The 22,342-nt window shown below is 47.1% G+C and overlaps 1 protein-coding gene across 1 annotated transcript in view; it reads left to right on the forward strand.

Moving 5' to 3' along the window:
- Positions 1-2,691: 2,691 nt before the first annotated feature.
- The window catches only part of hcn1 (hyperpolarization activated cyclic nucleotide-gated potassium channel 1), a 97,847-nt gene continuing 78,196 nt past the window's right edge, over positions 2,692-22,342 (forward strand). The window contains exons 1-2 of the mRNA XM_076988827.1: positions 2,692-3,270; positions 15,870-16,293. Of these exons, the coding sequence (XP_076844942.1) occupies positions 2,909-3,270; positions 15,870-16,293 (786 nt within the window). The 5' untranslated portion in view covers positions 2,692-2,908. The remainder of the gene's footprint in view (positions 3,271-15,869; positions 16,294-22,342) is intronic.

Consider the following 22,342-nt stretch of genomic DNA (forward strand, 5'->3'; position numbering starts at 1 on the left):
CAGGGCTGAAAGTGTCTCACTGAACACCAGGGTTGAAGTGTTGAACGTGTCTCACTGAGCACCAGGGCTGAAGTGTTGAACGTGTCTGACTGAACACCAGGGCTGAAGTGTTGAACGTGTCTGACTGAACACCAGGGCTGAAGTGTTGAACGTGTCTCACTGAACACCAGGGCTGAAGTGTTGAACGTGTCTGACTGAACACCAGGGCTGAAGTGTTGAACGTGTCTCACTGAGCACCAGGGCTGAAGTGTTGAACGTGTCTGACTGAACACCAGGGCTGAAGTGTTGAACGTGTCTCACTGAACACCAGGGCTGAAGTGTTGAACGTGTCTGACTGAACACCAGGGCTGAAGTGTTGAACGTGTCTCACTGAGCACCAGGGCTGAAGTGTTGAACGTGTCTGACTGAACACCAGGGCTGAAGTGTTGAACATGTCTCACTGAACACCAGGGCTGAAGTGTTGAACGTGTCTGACTGAACACCAGGGCTGAAGTGTTGAACGTGTCTCACTGAGCACCAGGGCTGAAGTGTTGAACGTGTCTGACTGAACACCAGGGCTGAAGTGTTGAACGTGTCTGACTGAACACCAGGGCTGAAGTGTTGAACGTGTCTCACTGAACACCAGCGCTGAAGTGTTGAACGTGTCTCACTGAACACCAGTGCTGAAGTGTTGAACATGTCTCACTGAACACCAGGGCTGTGGAGTCAGAGATGCTGTGTGCATGCATCTTCTCCAGAAAACAGACGATGTTGGTCTTTCTGCCTCTGTAGGTCATCACCTACTTCACCTACTTCAGGTAGAGGAACCAATCTACCTCACAACGTTTGAGAGGGTCATCTGCAATTTTAAGTTGTTGTCTTTTTCTTTTAAATTAAATTTGAGAGTCTATACAACCTCTGTTCAGTTGCACAAGTCACTTTCAGAGAATTCATTCTTTAGTCTGGGCCCTGTATACCCAACATCCCTCCCTCACGTCTTCTGTTGTGACAGGAATCCCCCTCTCACCTGATCTGAGACATATTGTAACGACGTAGCAGGGAGGCGGACACAAACGCTGAGGAGAGCGAGGTTTATTAAACGGAATTCCATAAGCAGAGTCATAATAACAGGTAGGGGTCGTATCAGGCAGGCAGTCCGAACATAAAATGTACACAGGCATACTAACAGGGAACAAAAACAATAAGGCAGCCTAACTACAAAGGGGACAATCAAAACACACGGATAACGGAATACACAAAAGAGCAAACTCACAAACGGCAGCAATGACAAGGAACATGAATCTATAAAATATCCGACAACCGACATGGGAGACACAGGGACTATAAATACACCGAACTGGACTAGACACAGGTGAAGACAATGATGACACGGGCGTGGCAGACGAGGGGAAACCATGGAGACAGACAAGCAGGGCGGGATCAAGGAGCAGGGAACAACACAGACACGAGGAGCAGAGAACCGGAGTGACAGCTAGGAGAGGGGGGTGTAGCCCTACGTGACACATACGCTGTGTTTGAAGATTTTTATTTTTAAGCAATTTTAACAATTTAAGCAATTTGTGGATTGCTATCTTTTATGACTTTTTCCGCCCCATTTTCTATAGCAATACAGTCATTACGATTTATTACTTAGTACCAAATATGCCGAGAATGAATTTGGCTAAGTCACCATTCTGTGATAGTGGCCAGACAGAATGGGCTGTATTAGGACTTTGACCAAATGTACAATTTTACATGTTGAAAATTTCAATAGTCATTTTCAATCTCTTCACACTGAATATTCAAGTCATACATCATTACTGATGGCATGTAGCTTACAACTGTATATATATATACAGAGAGAGAGAGAGAGAGAAACTGCGGTAAACTACACAGTTTCCAGAGCGTTATAGGCTATATATATATTATGGTTCCAGCAACAACATCATATATATATATGTATTGATGTCACTGCTGGAACCATAATTTCCCTGAAGGAAACTCTTAAAGGGTCTTAAAAATGTAATCTAATCTAATCTAAGTACAACTCTGCATATAAACACACACACACACACACACACACACACAATATATATATATATATATATATATATATATATATATATATATATATATATATATATATATATATATATGACTATTTATATAGGGAGTTCTCACATGTAAGAGAAAAAAAGAGACAATGTGTCTTAATCAAACAAATCTTTAAAAATATTCAAACGTTTCAGTTTACGTCTCCATGGTAACAGGTACTAGACGCTATGCAGCACATCTGACCCGAAGATGCAACATTTTCCCGCGCGGCTCCTGCCACGCTGCCCGGGCGCAGTGCGCGCGACCTGTCGCCTCTTTCCGCTGCACGCGATAGCGTTGCGTGTTAAGCGCAGCCCTGCGTTACTTTTAAAAGCGTGAAGAAGATATATGCATACGACTGTTGAGGCGACTGTCTCCCTGATATAGTTACAATGCTATTATTTAATGCCTTCCGATATATTCGTCGCATAAAATTACCAATGGTGGTTTAGTTTCCCTTATTTGCCCATACAACGTGTAAACGTGTGTCTTTTGCGTTAGAAAACGTGTGCACGCAGCATATTATGAAAATGAGGTGCGCGAGCTTGTGCCAGCGGGCCCGTTTTACTTCTCGTGAGCCCGTCAGTGCAGTGGGGACGCGGCGCGAGAGCCGCACGAGCACACAGCCAATTCTGACGGTAGATGGCGGTAACCCGTGAAACCTGATCAGCCAGGTTCAGTGGGAGCCTGCCTCCGTCTGCAGCATTCGTGAAGGAGGTAGCGCAGCCTTCAGCTGAAGGACATCAAATGAGACAAGCGAGCTTCCAGCGGCTCCGGTCCAGTCGTACGCGTAGCCTGTCCTCCGCGCTCGGAGACGGTGCGTTCTGAACAAACCATGGAAGACCACTACAATTCGGTCTCGAGCAACAAAGACGACAAATTGGATGGGAATAATTCGTTTCATAGGCGAGACTCGATCATGAAGAACAACACGGGGAGCCAGAACATGAAAGATCACCGCAACTCGGTCGGCTTGAAGGGGGACCGGGACGAGGCTACGGTCGGGTTCGACAATTTAGAGTCCGAGCAGGCGGCGCGGCAGTATGGGTTCATACAGCGGCAGTTCGCCTCGCTGCTGCAGCCCGGGGTGAATAAGTTCTCCCTGCGAATGTTTGGCAGTCAGAAAGCCGTGGAGAAGGAGCAGAAACGGGTCCAGACCGCCGGAATCTGGATCATTCACCCGTATAGCGATTTTAGGTAAGCGTGGAAAAAGTCACCTTCCAAGGCACATGTCGTCACGCATACTCAGGTCCGCAACACACACACACACACACACACACACACACACACACACACACACACACACACACACACACACACACACACACACACTTGCATTCTGTCATAAATGCGCGCACGCAGTGCTCTATGCGGCGCTCAGCGCTACAGCGACGTTTACGCGTTCACTGGTTTTGCACATTCGTGCAGTCACGTAAGATGTGCGCGCGTTTCCCGTCTGAAGGAGACGTGTCCTTGTCTTCGGGATCTGTGAATGTCATCGCGGTGAGCAGACCAGTCGTGGCACGTGCACTGCTGTGCCATCGTCGTGAGAAACTCGCCTTCCTCTCAGAATCGGCGAGTCCGGTGCGGTGCACCCATTTTAAGATGCGTGTGGGATCCGCAGCACGGCGGGTTCACGGGTGTAAACATGTCACTGTCACGGAGGCTGCAAACACACGGCGAGAGATGCGCGAGGGTGCCATCGTGGAATACAAATAGTGAAATTCTTCCACCACTCCAAGTAGAGGCTGCTGGTATAACGGCCTCAAACACACCAGGCACCACTGACACGTTACCGATGTGTTGTAGCGAGGATCTCGGGCACTTCCATGGAGGTAGTGAGGTGGGTGCGGGCTGGGACGCTCTGGATAACCACGTCTGTGTCTATTTACAAGACTTCTGATATTGACGACCGAAAATAAAATAACCATTCATGATAAATGATTGTTGCGCTGCTACCATTATGCCCTACCAGATACCACAACCCTGCAAGTTTGCGGTCTGCGTGTAAACGACCATGGTGGCCTATCAGTCATTTCCAAAGCAAAGTGACATATAGATTTATTTTTTACCGCATCGGAAGGACCAGAGCACCCAGAACATGTCTGTGACATTCTCACCGCTGCGCATTCACATTTATAGTAATACGTCTCGCTTCATTACCGATTAATAATCGTTAATATTGATTTATCTTTGCGCTATTCCTTTAGGAAAGTGTGTGCAAAACACAAAAACAAACCTGCGTCTTTATGAACTGCGCGTGCCCAAACTCTTCAAATTTGGCAATGCAAAGCAGTGTGTTCTGTGCCTGTTTTGAATAACTCACCATTAGTTTTTTTCTGTGAGTGATTCTGTTTCAAGAAAAAAAGTCACAGCGACATTATCTGGATTAGTGCTCGTTTTGTGTGTTGTTTTAAAATGTGGAAAGAAAACAAAAAGAAAATTGTAGTTTTTTTTTTTTTTTTTTAACAAACCGTGGCCACGCGTCCTCCGCAGCAGTGACGGGGCGTCTTCCTCACGTGCAAGATTTACCCTGGCAACAACCTCGTGAGATCTTTGAAGTGGCCCCTGGTTTGTGCGCGCTCAGCACTAGAGGGAGGCAGTCAGAAACGACGCGCGCGCGGCCTCCAGCTGTCGCTCTCCAAGGTCCTGAAAACAGCATCGGGCATGTGCGGCTCCGCTGTGATCACGGCAGCGTCGTAAGGTGTAACTGTCACACTGGTAGATACATAACAAATAGCATGTGAGGGGGCGTCTCTCGTTCTCTGAAAGCTTCCCTAACGATATGCATTTCACTACGGAGAGAAATGTCGGCCGCATTGCTCGTGTGCGTACAATTGTCAATCCTTGTGACATCAGGACACTGAGAAAAGGTGAAGTAGGATTAGAGGTATAATATAAGACCAGATAAGCTTAACACAATCTTACCGGAGTATTGTAAAAGAATTGACCTTTCTATCATTTTGGAGGTACATAGGGCATTACTGTTTAGCTCAGCTGCTGTTTAAAACAAATATTTTTATATACCTTATAATACAATTCCACAGAAAAAAGGGTAATTATAATACATATTTTGTTTTGTGTGTCTAGCTTCTTAAACAAGAGATTCTAAACGTGTATATAATGCTAACTTTATTTTTAGCATAATATAATGAAACCTGTCTTGGTATTTAGCTGTAAATTCACTGGTGTGGTTGTTTTAATGAAGGAGGTGTGTTTGGTAATACCTGTGCGTCATTCCTGTGGTGTGTGCTCAACTTACTGTAGTTTGAACTAGGGATGCACCAGTATTGAATTTCCTGGGCCGACATGATAACCGATAATTATCACCTTGTTTTGGCTGATACCAATAATCAATAGTTGTACCCTTAAGAAGCATTTTGAAGCATACTATTCTACACAAAGTGCAGTGTTAAACTCCAAAATGGACTGTTAATCCATTGTTAATCCATTTTACATAGTCATGTTACAGCTAGATCAGATATCACAATTATTGTAAACATAAATTACAATTAAAAGGGGAACAAAAACATTAATTACGTTTGATTTTCTAATCTCAAATGTTAGGGGCCATTTGATGCCTGGTGCAGGGGAGAGAGAACACACCAAACTCCCATAGCAACATAACTGCAGAACTACACCGTCACCAGCGTCAGGTTGCACAGGACACTGCCTCGTCTGATTGGTAGTGTTCCTTATAACTGCAGTAATGCACAAACTGGCCCTAAATGAAACAGATGTTTTAATATGTTGGGTAGATTAAAAATATCAGCTTTAATTATCAGCAAAAGTCCAGTATTGAACTGATAACAATAGATTTAAATTGTCCTTACTGACAAATAATATACATTTTGGCAGAAGATATATTGTTCACCTGTAGTTTGAACATGCTTTCAACACCTGATTTCTCTTTCATCAGGCCTAAAATGAGTTTTACATCAAAAGAGAGACAGAGAGAAAGAGAAAGAGAGATAGAGAGAGACTGAGAGAGGGAGAGATACAGAGAGAGAGAGAGGGGGAGGGAAACAGGGAAAGAGACAGGGAGAGACTGAGAGAGAGAGACAGGGAGAGACTGAGAGAGAGGGAGATAGAGAGAGAGGGGGGAGAGAGACAGGGAGTGAGAGAGACAGGGAGAGACTGAGAGAGAGGGAGACAGAGAGAGAGAGAGGGAGAGGGGAAACTGAAAGACAACAACTTGCCTTCTTTTCATAAATTTTAGCCCTCAACTAAACCCCCCCACACTCAATGTAAAAATGTAAAAATTACCAACATTTTGGCAATATTGAGATTGAGAGAGATAGAGGGAGAAGGAGAGAGAGAAAGAGGGGAAGGGAGGGAGGGAGAGAGAGAGGGAAGGAGGGAGGGAGAGAAAGAGAGAAAGAAGTAGATAATGAAATGAGCTCTGTCAGCTGGAGTCTGGGTGGTGTGTTGGAGCCACTGCTGTGTGTCCCAGTGTGTGTCAGACGTTCCTGTCTTTCTGCTGCGTGTGGGTCCCCCTTCCTCACCACACACGGGCTTCTAACCTGCTGTCATTACTGTCTCTGGCACTTTTTGTCCATGCCAGAACTGCTGAATCAACAACACTTAAAGCTCACGTTCACTTTTTTCAACACAGACCCTGTTAAAGTTGCTGTTTGCCATAATTTATAATTGCTCATAGTAGCATCCTGCTAATGGCTCTAGCATATGGTTGTAACCTCTTTCTGCATTTTTCTGACACAGCCCTAAAGCATGAAGGCTTTTTGAAGGCTTAGACAGCACAGGTGGGTGGAGTAGCTAAAGAGTAGCTAATGTTAAGTAGTAGCTTCACGTAAAGGTACTGTTACTCAAGTATATTACTCAAGTATAAGTAAAAGTAGCCATTTAAAAGAAGTAGGAAAGTGTCTTCTAAAAAGACGTTACTTCATCATCTCTCATTTAGTCAAACTGGGGAACACAGCAAGAACGTTTATGCTTTTGCTGTTGACTCATGCTGAATGGAATAAATATTTTTAGAATCTGTATCAGGGTTTTATGTGACAGAGCAAATACATTTTACAGGAGTAGTGTACCAACACAGAGGGCCTTCTCTTTCATTGGTGCCCTTGCAGACTATAAACGATATGCAATTATATAATAATAATAATAATAATAATAATAATAATAATAATAATAATAAACTAAATTATCGAGTAGTCTGATGTAGGGATCATAAGGGGAAAAAACAAATAATTTTGTCCAAAACAAGATTTCTGTTCAAGTTAACTGGAATTTTTCCAGTGATTCTTCTTTACTTTAGGAAACAGCCATTGCACTGCCACCTAGTGGTCTGGATGATTCAGAGATACTTTACTAAGTCATATTAAACATGTCCACCTCTATGTGGGCAACCTGCTCTACAGAAAATAAACTGTCATTTGAGGACTACAAATAGCTGCACTTTATAGACTAAATACACCACTTTATAGACTAAATACACCAGTTTATAGACTAAATACACAAGTTTCATAAATGTTGCTTAGGTTAGGGTTACCTCTTCACTGTAAAAAATATAGAATTTATTTAATTAATTCATTTATAACCACATAACATTCGAAGGACCTCGATGAGGTTATGACATGATGAGATTAAGAAATGATGATGTTATGAAATGAGTAGGTTATGATATGATGAGGTTATGAAATGATGAGTTCAAGGTTATGATAGGATGAGGTTATGACATGATGATGTTTAAGGTAGATTTGGTCTTTATTCTGAATTTTGACCAAATGAAAGTTCAAGGGGAAGTAACATTGTAAATTGTATTAACCCCTTACTAATCTATGTGTTATAGCTAGCGGTATGATGTTAACTAACCCCTTACTACCCCATGTGTTATAGCTAACTATATATATATATCTTATATTAGCTAGATATTGTGCGTATAACTCGTATAACTCATCACAGTGGACTTTGTGATCACTTTGTAATTAGCGGAGTTTGTGTGAATATTCTCGAGTGCATTTTACTAGACATTTTACTGGTATTTGTTTTGCAGTTTTGTGAGTGATTGAAGACTAGATGGATGCATGGCGTAGCTAAACAACCGCAACTGTAGGTGGTGGAAGGAAACGTCTATATAGAGTGCCTCCATGTGGAGGGTGGAGCGTGGGACGCCATCTTGGCTCAGATACACCTCCATGTGGAGGGTGGAGGGTGGGACGCCATCTTGGCTCAGATACGCCTCCATGTGGAGGGTGGATGGTGGGACGCCATCTTGGCTCAGATACGCCTCCATGTGGAGGGTGGCGGGTGGGACGCCATCTTGGCTCAGATGCGCCTCCATGTGGAGGGTGGGACGCCATCTTGGCTCAGATACGCCTCCATGTAGAGGGTGCAGGGTGGGATGCCATCTTGGCTCAGATGCGGCATTTGCTACTTTGCTCTGCTGTTCGTAGTTTGTTTATATGTAGTTGCCAAGCCTGTTTATCACAGTTCCCTTAATGTTAGATTACAGCGTTTGACTTTCATATTAATAATGGACATTAGGGGGCAGCACCCTGTAGTAGCTCTGTGTGGTAGACACTCTCATGCACTGTAGCATCACACAACCCTTCATCCCACATGGCACTTCCTGCTCATTCTTGCTGAGCGTTAGATCGGTTCAGTTCGTTAGGTTGGTTCGGGTCGTTTGGTTGGTTCGGTTCGTTAGATCGGTTCAGTTCGTTAGGTTGGTTCAGTTCGTTAGGTTGGTTCGGTTCGTTAGATCGGTTCAGTTCTTTAGATCGGTTTGGTTCGTTATGTCGGTCAACTTCCTGTTCTTCAGTGGTCGTGTCCACGGTTCGGTTCCTCCCACACTTCACCGTTCATGTCAACAACAACGCAGAGAGTTCAGCAACAATGTAACAACTCAAATGTAACAGGACACACACAAGGGTTGGATGTCTAACGTATGAGCATTACAGCAAATACAGGAGCAATGTCTCAGTGCAGCGTCTCAGACAACAGTGGGAAACTTAATATCCAGTCATCCCTTAATTTGGGGGTTGGTGAAAGATTGATGAATGGTTAGTAATATTCATTATTAATCATTTTCAGAAAAGAACCCATGCTTCGGTTGATCGGGTGGTCTCCGTTTGCCTCAAGCCTGAGTGAACACCTGCACCTCACCTGGTCCCCAGTCCTCCGCTTGCTTTGTGTTTTTTCTTCACTTGGTGTAATCTATTATGAAGGCAAAGAAAAGCTGGTATTGAGGATCCCTGACACGTCATTATTTACGTAGCACAGATTGCTCTATGTCCATAGAGCTTTAAGGTGACTTTGACTGTTTCGGTTTTTGTTCAGTGTCTGGATTTACAGTGTAAAAGATGAGCTCAGATTGAACATCTGGCTTATAAATTAATCACACAGGTTGTGCAAAAATGAGAGAAGAAGAACAGAATTAGCATATCAGCTCCGCCTCCTGCACATGGAACAATAGCCGCTTCCTAAACTGGCTTTAACCTCTATTTTTAGGGGTCTGCAACTTTGCCTTGCATTATTGATGCTTTTCGGTCTAGCGGTCTCTGCCGGTCTTTTTGCTCCTTCCTGGCCTCTTGTCCCTCAGACTGATGAGTGTCCTTGTTGAAGGCAACTCACTTTTCCTAAAATGATGCCCTCTGGTTCTCCGCAATTAGTCCAGCTCTGTTTTCCCAACTGCAGTGCAGAACAACGGCCTAAATTCAGCAATGCAGCATGACAGAAGCACTCAGCAAACAGAGATAGAACACAGGTGATAGAACATAGAGATAGAACACAGGTGATAGAACATAGAGATAGAACACAGGTGATAGAACACAGATGATAGAACACAGGTGATAGAACACAGAGATAGAACACAGGTGATAGAACACAGAGATAGAACACATGTGATAGAACACAGATGATAGAACACAGGTGATAGAACACAGAGATAGAACACAGGAGAGGTGATAGAACACAAGTGATAGAACACAGGTGATAGAACACAGATGATAGAACACAGATGATAGAACACAGGAGAGGTGATAGAACACAAGTGATAGAACACAGGTGATAGAACACAGGAGAGGTGATAGAACACAGGTGATAGAACACAGATGATAGAACACAGGAGAGGTGATAGAACACAGGTGATAGAACACAGGTGATAGAACACAGGAGAGGTGATAGAACACAGGTGATAGAACACAGATGATAGAACACAGGAGAGGTGATAGAACACAAGTGATAGAACACAGGTGATAGAACACAGATGATAGAACACAGATGATAGAACACAGGAGAGGTGATAGAACACAAGTGATAGAACACAGGTGATAGAACACAGGAGAGGTGATAGAACACAGGTGATAGAACACAGATGATAGAACACAGGAGAGGTGATAGAACACAGGTGATAGAACACAGATGATAGAACACAGGAGAGGTGATAGAACACAAGTGATAGAACACAGGTGATAGAACACAGATGATAGAACACAGATGATAGAGCACAGGAGAGATGATAGAACACAGGTGATGGAACACAGGTGATAGAACACAGATGATAGAACATAGGAGAGGTGATAGAACACAGGTGATAGAGCACAGATGATAGAACACAGGTGATAGAGCACAGGTGATAGAACACAAGTGATAGAGCACAGGTGAGATGATTGAACACAGGTGATAGAACACAGGTGAGGAGAGCTTTGAGTGACCTCTGTACTGGGGGTCCTGACATCTGTACTGGTCTTTGACATTTGCTGGTGGGAGAGATGGTAAAGAAAATATCCCACCAGTGACAATACAAGCTGTCAATTATCATGTTGTCAAGGCTACAGTTGTTACAGCCAAATATTCTAGTCCATGTTCCTTTATATGGTTCAGTGAATTCAACAAACTGTAACCCAACCCAAGCCAAGCTCACTATCCAACAGCACATGCAAAAATGACCTCTTAGTCCCATTAGGAGGGGGACATACTTGATATGGAGATTCTTTTCAGGCTGAAGACTGTTATGGGAAACATGATCTGAGTGTATTTATAAAGCAAGGCCCAGTGTTAATGTAGGCAGATGCATTATGGGCCAGTGGTCTGTATCAGGAGGACTGGGGGTTCTGACAGGCTTGTGCTTCAGCTGTGTGACGTGAGCGGCGGGGTCATCAGCAACATTTCAGAAGAGATCTTTGGAACAGCATGGGAAGATACTGGCTTACAATTCTGGCATAATTCCTGCTCTTCAGCATGTGTGTGTGTGTGTGTGTGTGTGTGTGTGTGTGTGTGTGTGTGTGTGTGTGTGTGTGTGTGTGTGACAGAGAGAGAGAGAGATAAGGAGAGAGAAAATGTTTAATGCGCACTCACCGGCCACTTTATTAGGTACATCTTGCTAGTACCGGGTTGGACCCCCTTTGCCTTCAGAACTGCCTTAATCCTTCGTGTCATAGATTCAACAAGGTACTGGAAACATTCCTCAGAGAGTCTGGTCCATATTGACATGATAGCATCACACAGTTGCTGCAGATTTGTCAGCTGCACATCCATGATGTGCATCTCCCGTTCCACCACATCTCAAAGGTGCTCTATTGGATTGAGATCTGGTGACTGTGGAGGCCATTTAAGTACAGTGAACTTATTGTCATGTTCAAGAAACCAGTCTGAGATGATTTGCGCTTTATGACATGGCGCATTATCCTGCTGGAAGTAGCCATCAGAAGATGGGTACACTGTGGTCATAAAGGGATGGACATGGTCAGCAACAACACTCAGGTAGGCTGTGGCATTGACACGATGCTCGATTGGTATTATGGGGCCAAAGGAAAATATCCCCCACACCACCACCACCACCACCAGCCTGAACCGTTGAAACAAGGCAGGATGGATCCATGTTTTCATGTTGTTGACGCCAAATTCTGACACTACCATCCAAATGTCGCAGCAGAAATTGAGACTCATCAGATCAGGCAATGTTTCAGATCAGGCAATGTTTTTCCAATCTTCTATTGTCCAATTTTGGTGAGTCTGTGTGAATTGTAGCCTCAGTTTCCTGTTCTTAGCTGACAGGAGTGGCACCCGGTGTGTCTTCTGCTGCTGTAGCCCATCCACCTCAAGGTTTGACGTGTTGTGTGTTCAGAGATGTTCGTCTACATGCCTCGGTTGTAATGACTGGTTATTTGAGTTACTGGCCATTCTCCTCTGACCTCTGGCATCAACAAGGCATTTGCGCCCATATAACCACTGCCCTCTGGATATTTTCTCTTTTTCGGACCATTCTCTGTAAACCCTAGAGATGGTTGTGCGTGAAAATCTCAGTAGATCAGCAGTTTCTGAAATACGCAGACCAGCTCGTCTGGCACCAACAACCATGACCCGTTCAGAGTCACTTAAATCACCTTTCTTCCCCATTCTGATGCTCGGTTTAAACTTGGCCACGTCTACATTTCTAAATGCATTGAGTTGGTGCCATGTGATTGGCTGATTCGACATTTGTGTTAATGAACAGTTGGACAGGTGTACCTAATAAAGTGGCTGGTGAGTGTATATGCTTATATGTTTTAGTCCGTTTGTTTATCACTATGTGCATTGTGTGTGTGTGTGTGTGTGTGTGTGTGTGTGTGATTGTATGTGTGTGTGTTTGTTTATCTCTGTGCATTCTCTGTGTTTATCTCTATGTGCATTATCTGTGTGTTTATCTTTATGTGCACTCTCTGTGTGTTTGTTTATCTGTGTGTGTTTGTTTATCTCTGTGTGCATTCTCTATGTGTTTGTTTATCTCTGTGCATTCTCTGTGTGTTTGTTTATCTCTGTGCATTCTCTGTGTTTATCTCTATGTGCATTTTCTGTGTGTTTGTTTATCTTTATGTGCATTCTCTGTGTTTGTTTAACTCTGTGCATTATCTGTGTTTATCTCTATGTGCATTTTCTGTGTGTTTGTTTATCTTTATGTGCATTCTCTGTGTGGTTGTTTATCTCTGTGTGGTTGTTTATCTCTGTGCATTATCTGTGTGTTTGTTTATCTCTGTGCATTATCTGTGTTTATCTCTATGTGCATTCTCTGTGTGGTTGTTTATCTCTGTGTGTTTGTTTATCTTTGTGCATTCTCTGTGTGGTTGTTTATCTCTGTGTGTTTGTTTATCTTTGTGCATTCTCTGTGTGTTTGTTTATCTCTGTGTGTTCTCTGTGTGTGATTGCACGTTGGAGATCTGTGTCAGTGTTCCTCCCAGAACAGCCTGCACAGGGTAAAATGACCCGGCTCTTGGCTGCAGAGCCTCTATCTGCTCTGTCAGCCCTGCGTACAGTGATGGTCCGTGTTCTGAGTGTGTTGGCTATCGGGCTGTAGTGTTCAGGCTGCGTGGATCACAGCTTTTGCCAAGTCGGGCTCAGCTAGATGGATGGGTGGGGGTAGATGTTGTAGCAGGGGCAGCACGGAGCAGGCGAGCACCACACCTCCATCAGCTCTCCAACCCCCCCACGCAGAGCCTTCACCGTCAGCGTGGGTGCCACCGAGGTTAATCAAAACGTAGGAAGTGAAAATGGAGGCCGGCAGACATTTTGTAGTTTGAGCGACAGGCCGTATGTGGCAGGGGTTCAGGGAGCATTCTGAGCAGGAGTGCAGCGGGCCTGCAGGGCAGGATGGGGAAGGACTCCACGACCACAGCAGAGGGGCGGGGCGCTTCTCACGACACTGTCACTTTTGTGGGTTGCCATGTCACTGAGAAATCCTCAGACACGGATGCAAATATGGTTCTGCTTAAAACTAAAAGGCAGCGAAGGACTGAGAAGAAGAAAAATGGCACAAAGAATCATGAACTGTGAAAAGAGCAGTAGAACACAGTGAGTCTGAGAACACAATGAGTCTGAGAACACAATGAGTCTGAGAACACAGCGAGTCTGAGAACACAGCGAGTCTGAGAACACAGCGAGTCTGAGAACACAGCGAGTCTGAGAACACAGCATATCTGAGAACACAGTGAGTCTGAGAACACAGTGAGTCTGAGAACACAGTGAGTCTGAGAACACAGCATATCTGAGAACACAGTGAGTCTGAGAACACAGCATATCTGAGAACACAGTGAGTCTGAGAACACAGCATATCTGAGAATACAGTTAATCTGAGAATACAGTTAATCTGAGAACACAGCGAGTCTGAGAACAGAACGTATCTGAGAATACAGTGAGTCTGAGAACACAGCTAGTTTGAGAACACAGTGAGTCTGAGAACACATCGAGTCTGAGAATACAGTGAGTCTGAGAATACAGCATATCTCTGAGAATAGAGCATGTCTCTCAGAACACAGTGAGTCTGAGAATACAGCAAGTCTGAAACACCGTGAGTCTGAGAACACAGCGAGTCTGAGAACACTGCGAGTCTTTGAGAACACAATGAGCACAGATGCTTTTAGTGTGTTGAGTACAGGATTTAAAGGGGTCCTTGGCTTCGGGGCTAGTGGATAAAAATCTAAATTTCAGCCAGAACAAAAGTGACATGACAAGACATCCATTCTGCTTAAGAATACACAGCATGTCCAATTGAAACAAAAGTCTCTTCGCTCTAATTGCAGTGAGTGATGTTTGCAGGGACGCCACGTACTCGCTCTGGAATGGGTCTTCATTTGTGCATCCTTCAAACTGGTCCTTATCCAGCAGGTCCGGAAACACGGACAAACTGTAAACACAACACAGAGGTCTGCATGTGCGTAAGAGATTAGCAGAAACCTTCAGAATCTCAAAAAAGCATACAGCCGCAGAGAGAAGCATTATAAGCACATTAGCATAAAACACACCCCCACTCGATTTCTCTGCTGATACAGAGAATATACTGATACAAAGAACACACAGGGGTGTGGCCTAACCACAGGGATGTGGCCTAATCAGAGGGGTGTGGCTTATGTACCAAAACAGAGGTGTAGCCTAACCGGCAATATATGGTACCACGTGGTAGTGCTGGTGTATCAGTGCTGCTAAATCATCAAATCAACAAAATGACTGTAGCCATGTTTTTTTGTTTTAATGGAGGGGAAAAGGGAGACATGATGTTACTATAATGGGAAGAAGAGATGGAGGGTTCTTCTCATCTAAAATCTGTTTTTGACAGTCATGTCCTTAATAACTACAGTTACATTTTGGGGGATTAACTGAATCTATATTAGTACTGATCCTGGGAATGTGTACAACAGTGGCTCTGCGTGGTAATCACCCCCTGTCCTCCACATAATCTCCACATACCCTCCACAACACTTCCCAGCTGTAACACAGATAGCTCAGTGTTACACACAGTGTTACGTTCAGAGACATGCAGTGTTACGTGCAGTGTTACATATAGTGTTTACATGCAGTGCAGTGTTACGTGCAGTGTTACATTCAGACATGCAGTGTTACGTGCAGTGTTACATATAGTGTTTACATGCAGTGCAGTGTTACGTGCAGTGTTACATTCAGACATGCAGTGTTACGTGCAGTTACATGCAGTTATATGCAGTTACTGTACATGCAGTGCTATTTGAGTGCCCCTGCTTTTATGCCTTTCCCAAATTTAGAGTGATTTGTCACATTTTTTGTGAATTTGTAAATTTTCGTTGAATAATGCGTCCCAGTAACACCAAAGTCTGGCTTAAACCTGCATTTAAATACATACCTTGAATCTACAAAATACAGTTTTTTGGGATTTTCAAATGAATCCCAGGTAATGAAGTTAACAGGTCACGCTGACCGTACCGTGGTAACGTCTGACTCCACAGGGGACTGTGGGACACCTCTGTCCCTGCTGGCGGTATGTGGGACTGCTTGAGATGACCAGAGCCCCCCTCTCACCCCCCTACCCCCTCCCCCTCTCCCTGCAGGTTCTACTGGGACTTGATCATGCTAGTGATGATGATGGGGAATCTAGTCATCATTCCTGTGGGAATAACCTTCTTCTCGGAGCAAACATCACCCACGTGGCTCATATTCAACGTGGCCTCTGACACCATCTTCCTGGTGGACCTGGTGATGAACTTTCGCACAGGGATTGTAAACGAGGAGAGCTCCGAGATCATTCTGGACCCTAAGATCATCAAGATGACCTATCTGAAGAGCTGGTTTGTGGTGGACCTTCTCTCTTCCATCCCGGTGGATTATATCTTCTTGATCGTGGAGAAAGGCTTCGACTCGGATGTGTACAAGACAGCGAGGGCCCTGCGCATAGTGCGATTCACCAAGATCCTCAGTCTGCTCCGTCTGCTACGCCTGTCTCGACTCATCAGATACATCCATCAGTGGGAGGAGGTGAGAGCGCTGTGTGTGTGTGTGTGTGTGTGTGTGTGTGTGTGTGTGTGTGTGTGTGTGTGTGTGTGTGTCTGCAGGCGCATGTGTGCATGTTTGTGTGTGTAAGGTGAAGGAGGTTTCATTTGATATTATCTGTGGTTTGTTTGCTTTGAAGCTCAAAGGTGTCTGGAATAGGATGAGTTGAGTGTGTGTGTGTGTGTGTGTGTGTGTGTGTGTGTGTGTGTGTGTGTGTGTGTGTGTGAGAGAGAGAGAGAGAGAGCATATACATGAGTGTGCACAGATGCTGGTCTACTCTCCTCTCAACCTCTATCCTTCCACCAACTACTCCCCTCCACTACTCCCTCCACTACTCCTCTCCACTACTCCCCTCCACTACTCCCCTCCACTACTCCCTCCACTACTCCCCTCCACTACTCCCCTCCACTACTCCTCTCCACTACTCCCCTCCACTACTCCCCTCCAATACTCCCCTCCACTACTCCTCTCCACTACTCCCCTCCACTACTCCCCTCCACTACTCCCTCCACTACTCCCCTCCACTACTCCCCTCCACTACTCCCCTCCACTACTCCTCTCCACTACTCCCCTCCAATACCTCCCTCCACTACTCCTCTCCACTACTCCTCCCACCCCTCCACTACTCCCCTCCACTACTCCCCTCTACTACTCCCCTCCACTACTCCCCTCCACTACTCCCTCCACTACTCCCCTCCCACTACTCCCTCCACTACTCCCCTCCACTACTACCCTCCTCTCCACTACTCCCTCTACTACTCCCCTCACTACTCCTCTCTACTACTCCCCTCCACTACTCCCCCTCCACTACTCCCCTCCACTACTCCCCTCCACTACTCCCCCTCTACTACTCCCCTCTACTACTCCCCTCCACTACTCCCCTCCACTACACCCCTCCCCTCAACCTACTACTCCCCTCCACTACTCCCTCCACTACTCCACTACTCCCTCACTCCTCCCCCCACTACCCCTCCACTACTCCCCTCCACTACTCCCCTTCCACTACTCCCTCCCATCCCACTAGTCCCCTCCACTACTCCCCTCCACTAGTCCTCTCCACTACTCCCACTCCTCTCTACGACTCCCCTCCACTACTCCTCTCCACTACTCCTCTACTACTCCCCTCCACTACTCCCCTCCACTACTCCCCTCCTCTACCCTCCACTCTCCACTACTCCCCTCCACTACTCCCTCCACTACTCCCTCTCACTAGTCCCTCCACTACTCCCTCCACTACTCCCTCCACTACTCCCTCCACTACTCCCCTCCACTACTCTCCCTCCACTACTCCCCTCCACTACTCCCCTCTCCACTACTCCCCTCCACTACTCCCCTCTACGACTCCCCTCCCAATACTCCCCTCCACTACTCCCTCTACTACTCCCCTCCACTCTACTCCCCTCCACTACTCCCCTCCACTACTCCCTCTCTACTACTCCCCTCTACTACTCCCCTCCACTGCACCCCTCCACTACTCCCCTCCACTACTCCTCCTCTCACTACTCCCCTCCACTACTCCCCTCGTACTCCTCCACTCACTCCCTCCACTACTCCCCTCCACTACTCCCCTCTACTACTCCCTCAACTCTCCCTACTACTCCCCTCCACTACTCCCCTCCACTACTCCCTCCTCTACTACTCCCCCTATCCTCCCCTCCACTACTCCCCTCACTCCCTCTACTCCTCCTCTACTACTCCCTCACTACTCCCTCCACTACTCGAACTCACTCTCGCCCTCCTACTTACTCCCCTCCTACTACTCCCCTCCTACTACTCCCCTCTACTACTCCCTCTACTACTCCCTCCAAGCGTCTACCCCTCCAGCTACTCCCCTCAGCTACTCCCCTCCTACTACACCCCTCTACTACTCCCCTCTACTACTCCCCTCTACTACTCCCTCTACTACTCCCCTCCACTACTTCCCCTCCTACTCCCCCCTCTACTCCTCCCACCACTCCCTCTACTACTCCCCTCCACTACTCCCCTTCCACTACTCTCTCCACTACTCCCCTCTACTACTCCCCTCCACTACGTCCCCTCTACTACTCCCCTCGTACTACTCCCCTCTACTACTCCCCCTCTACTACCCCCCTCTACTACTCCCCTCCACTACTCCCCTCCACTACTCCCCTCCACTACTCCCTCTACTACTCCCTCTACTACTCCCTCTACTACTCCCCTCCACTACTCCCCTCCACTACTCCCTCCTCCCACTTCTACTCCCTCCACTACTCCCCCTCCACTTCTCCTCTACTACTCCCCTCCACTACTCCCCTCCACTACTCCCCTCCACTACTCCTCTCCACTACTCCCCTCCACTACTCCCCTCCACTACTCCCCTCCACTACTCCCCTCTACTACTCCCCTCTACTACTCCCCTCCACTACTCCTCTCTACTACTCCCCTCCACTACTCCCCTCCACTACTCCTCTCCACTACTCCTCTCCACTACTCCCCTCCAATACTCCCCTCTACTACTCCTCTCCACTACTCCCCTCCACTACTCCCCTCTACTACTCCCCTCCACTACTCCCTCCACTACTCCCTCCACTACTCCCCTCCACTACTCCCCTCTACTACTCCCCTCTACTACTCCCCTCCACTACTCCCCTCCAATACTCCCCTCCACTACTCCCCTCCACTACTCCCCTCCACTACTCCCCTCCACTACTCCCCTCTACTACTCCCCTCCACTACTCCCCTCCACTACTCCCCTCTACTACTCCCCTCTACTACTCCTCTCCACTACTCCCCTCCACTACTCCCCTCCACTACTCCCCTCCACTACTCCCCTCCACTACTCCCCTCCACTACTCCCTCCACTACTCCCCTCCACTACTCCCCTCCACTACTCCCCTCCACTACTCCCCTCCACTACTCCTCTCCACTACTCCCCTCTACTACTCCCCTCCACTACTCCCCTCTACTACTCCCCTCTACTACTCCCCTCTACTACTCCCCTCTACTACCCCCTCTACTACTCCCCTCCACTACTCCCCTCCACTACTCCCCTCCACTACTCCCCTCCACTACTCCCTCTACTACTCCCTCTACTACTCCCTCTACTACTCCCCTCCACTACTCCCCTCCACTACTCCCTCCACTACTCCCCTCTACTACTCCCTCCACTACTCCCCTCCACTTCTCCTCTACTACTCCCCTCCACTACTCCCCTCCACTACTCCCCTCCACTACTCCTCTCCACTACTCCCCTCCACTACTCCCCTCCACTACTCCCCTCCACTACTCCCCTCTACTACTCCCCTCTACTACTCCCCTCCACTACTCCTCTCTACTACTCCCCTCCACTACTCCCCTCCACTACTCCTCTCCACTACTCCTCTCCACTACTCCCCTCCAATACTCCCCTCTACTACTCCTCTCCACTACTCCCCTCCACTACTCCCCTCTACTACTCCCCTCCACTACTCCCTCCACTACTCCCTCCACTACTCCCCTCCACTACTCCCCTCTACTACTCCCCTCTACTACTCCTCTCCACTACTCCCCTCCACTACTCCCCTCCAATACTCCCCTCCACTACTCCCCTCCACTACTCCCCTCCACTACTCCCCTCTACTACTCCCCTCCACTACTCCCCTCCACTACTCCCCTCTACTACTCCCCTCTACTACTCCTCTCCACTACTCCCCTCCACTACTCCCCTCCAATACTCCCCTCCACTACTCCCCTCCACTACTCCCCTCCACTACTCCCCTCCACTACTCCCTCCACTAGTCCCCTCCACTACTCCCCTCCACTACTCCCCTCCACTACTCCCCTCCACTACTCCCTCCACTACTCCCCTCCACTACTCCCCTCTACTACTCCCCTCCACTACTCCTCTACTACTCCCCTCCACTACTCCCCTCCACTACTCCCCTCCACTACTCCCCTCCACTACTCCCTCCACTAGTCCCCTCCACTACTCCCCTCCACTACTCCCCTCCACTACTCCTCTCTACTACTCCCTCCACTACTCCCCTCCACTACTCCCCTCCACTACTCCCCTCCACTACTCCCCTCCACTACTCCCCTCTACTACTCCCCTCCACTACTCCCCTCCACTACTCCCCTCTACTACTGGATCATTAACATTCAGACACAATCATCGGAGGTTTTCAGCTACATATAACCTCCATTTCCTAAAGAGATTTTGCTGTGAGTTTTTGCAGTTCAATATCCAAATAGACCAGGATGAAACAGATCAGTAATGTCCCGTCTCTCAGTGCATCTGGTCCTGCTTAAAGCGTGTTGATGAGTACCACATTCAGAGAAGAATCATCCACATCGCTGCTGTGTGTATGTGCAGTGAATCATTCTCGGGATGGTGAATCAGTCGCTGTGTGTTTGCGGTGAGTCATCATCAGGCTGGTGAGTCACTGCTGTATCTTCTTGTCTTACATGCAGTTTCTTTTTAGTGTCGCTGTGAGTTTCGTGTGCGTCAGCATTTCCACGCATGGCCCGTTCACAGCAAAGTGACCCGCTGTATCTCCCCACCATGTCTGTTCCCTCAAATCCTCTAATCCTCTATTGACACGTTCACTTCAGGGGTTGTGCTGGTCTGACCGGGCAGTAAATCCTCCAGTCTCCTTCCCCCCTGCTGATTGGCTGATGACAGCTCAGAAGCCCAGAACAGCTGCTGGTGCTGAAAGCTCATGTGATTGGCTTCTGCCGGAATGCTTGTTCATGTGGCCAGAGAAGGGCAGTGTGTGAGGGTTGGGGTGGGTGTTAGGGGGTAGGAGGGTATGAGGGCAGGTAGGAGCGTGATCATTAAGACCCTGTGATTATTAAGACCCAGTATCTGCCCCTGAGTGTGAGGGGAAGAGCCTCAGCTCTTTGTGACCAGCTCTAATTGAAACACAGATACATCACTCTCTCCTCCCTCTCTCTCTCCCCCCTCCCTTCCCTCTCAATCTACCCCTCTCTCTCCACCTCTTTCTCCTCCCCCTCTCTCCCCCCTCACTCTCCCCCTTCCATTCCCTCTCTCTCCCCTCCCCTCTCTCCTCCTCTCTTTCTTCCCCTCTCACTCTCCTCTCTCTCTCTCTCTCTCTCTCTCTCTCTTTCTCTCCTCCCCCCCTCTCTCTCTCTCTCACCCCCCAGAGGAGTAATACTAGCCAATGATGCCCGCAGTGACCAAGTCTAATCAGTGTCAGAACAGAACACAGAAAATGTTCTGTTGCATTAGCCACCTTGGAAGGAAAGACACTTCGTTAGTCGTGTGTGTGTGTGTGTGTGTGTGTGTGTGTGTGTGTGTGCGTGTGTGTGTTTCAGTGTGTACATATATGTGTGTGTGCTGTTCTACAACATAAATGTAAGCTACACTGGTCGCACTGCATTCTTTACTACTTAACAGATCGTATTTATATGTTTATGCTGTGTTAGGCTGTCAGCATTTGGTTATTTGCTGAAAGAACTCTTCTGAATAGAATATCTGAACACAGTACAAATTAGAATTGAACATGCACTATGAAATCGGGGCAGACCACCCATGCAGTGTTTGGCTGTATGTGTGTTGTACAGTGCTAAATACACCAGGGCTGAACACACCAGTGCTGAATGTACCAATGCTGAACACAGCAGTGCTGAACACATCAGTCCTGAATGTACCAATGTCATTTGAGTTGATTGTGTTGGAGCCAAGTGTGTTGGAGTTGAGTGTGTTGGAGTTGAGTGTGTTTGAGCTGAGTGTGTTAGAGCTCCAGTGTTTGAGTTGAGTGTGTTTGAGCTGAGTGTGTTGGAGCTGAGTGTGTTTGAACTGAAAGTGTTTGAGCTGAGAGTGTTTGAGCTGAGAGTGTTTGAGCTGAGAGTGTTTTGAGTTGAGTGTATTTGAGCTGAGTGTGTTGGAGTCCCAGCCTAGTGAACCTTCAGTGGTGCGGTAGCAAGCAGCTGTGAGCAGGCCACTTGTGTGTGTGTGTGTGTGTGTGTGTGTGTGTGTGCATGCGTGCGTGTGTGTGCGTGTATGTTTCCAGGTTGGGCTGATATGTGTGTGTATTCCCAGGTTGGCAATCATTGTGCCTGTGTTTGGCTATCT

This window comes from Brachyhypopomus gauderio, unplaced genomic scaffold, assembly GCF_052324685.1.
Source record: "Brachyhypopomus gauderio isolate BG-103 unplaced genomic scaffold, BGAUD_0.2 sc64, whole genome shotgun sequence".
NCBI lineage: Eukaryota > Metazoa > Chordata > Actinopteri > Gymnotiformes > Hypopomidae > Brachyhypopomus > Brachyhypopomus gauderio.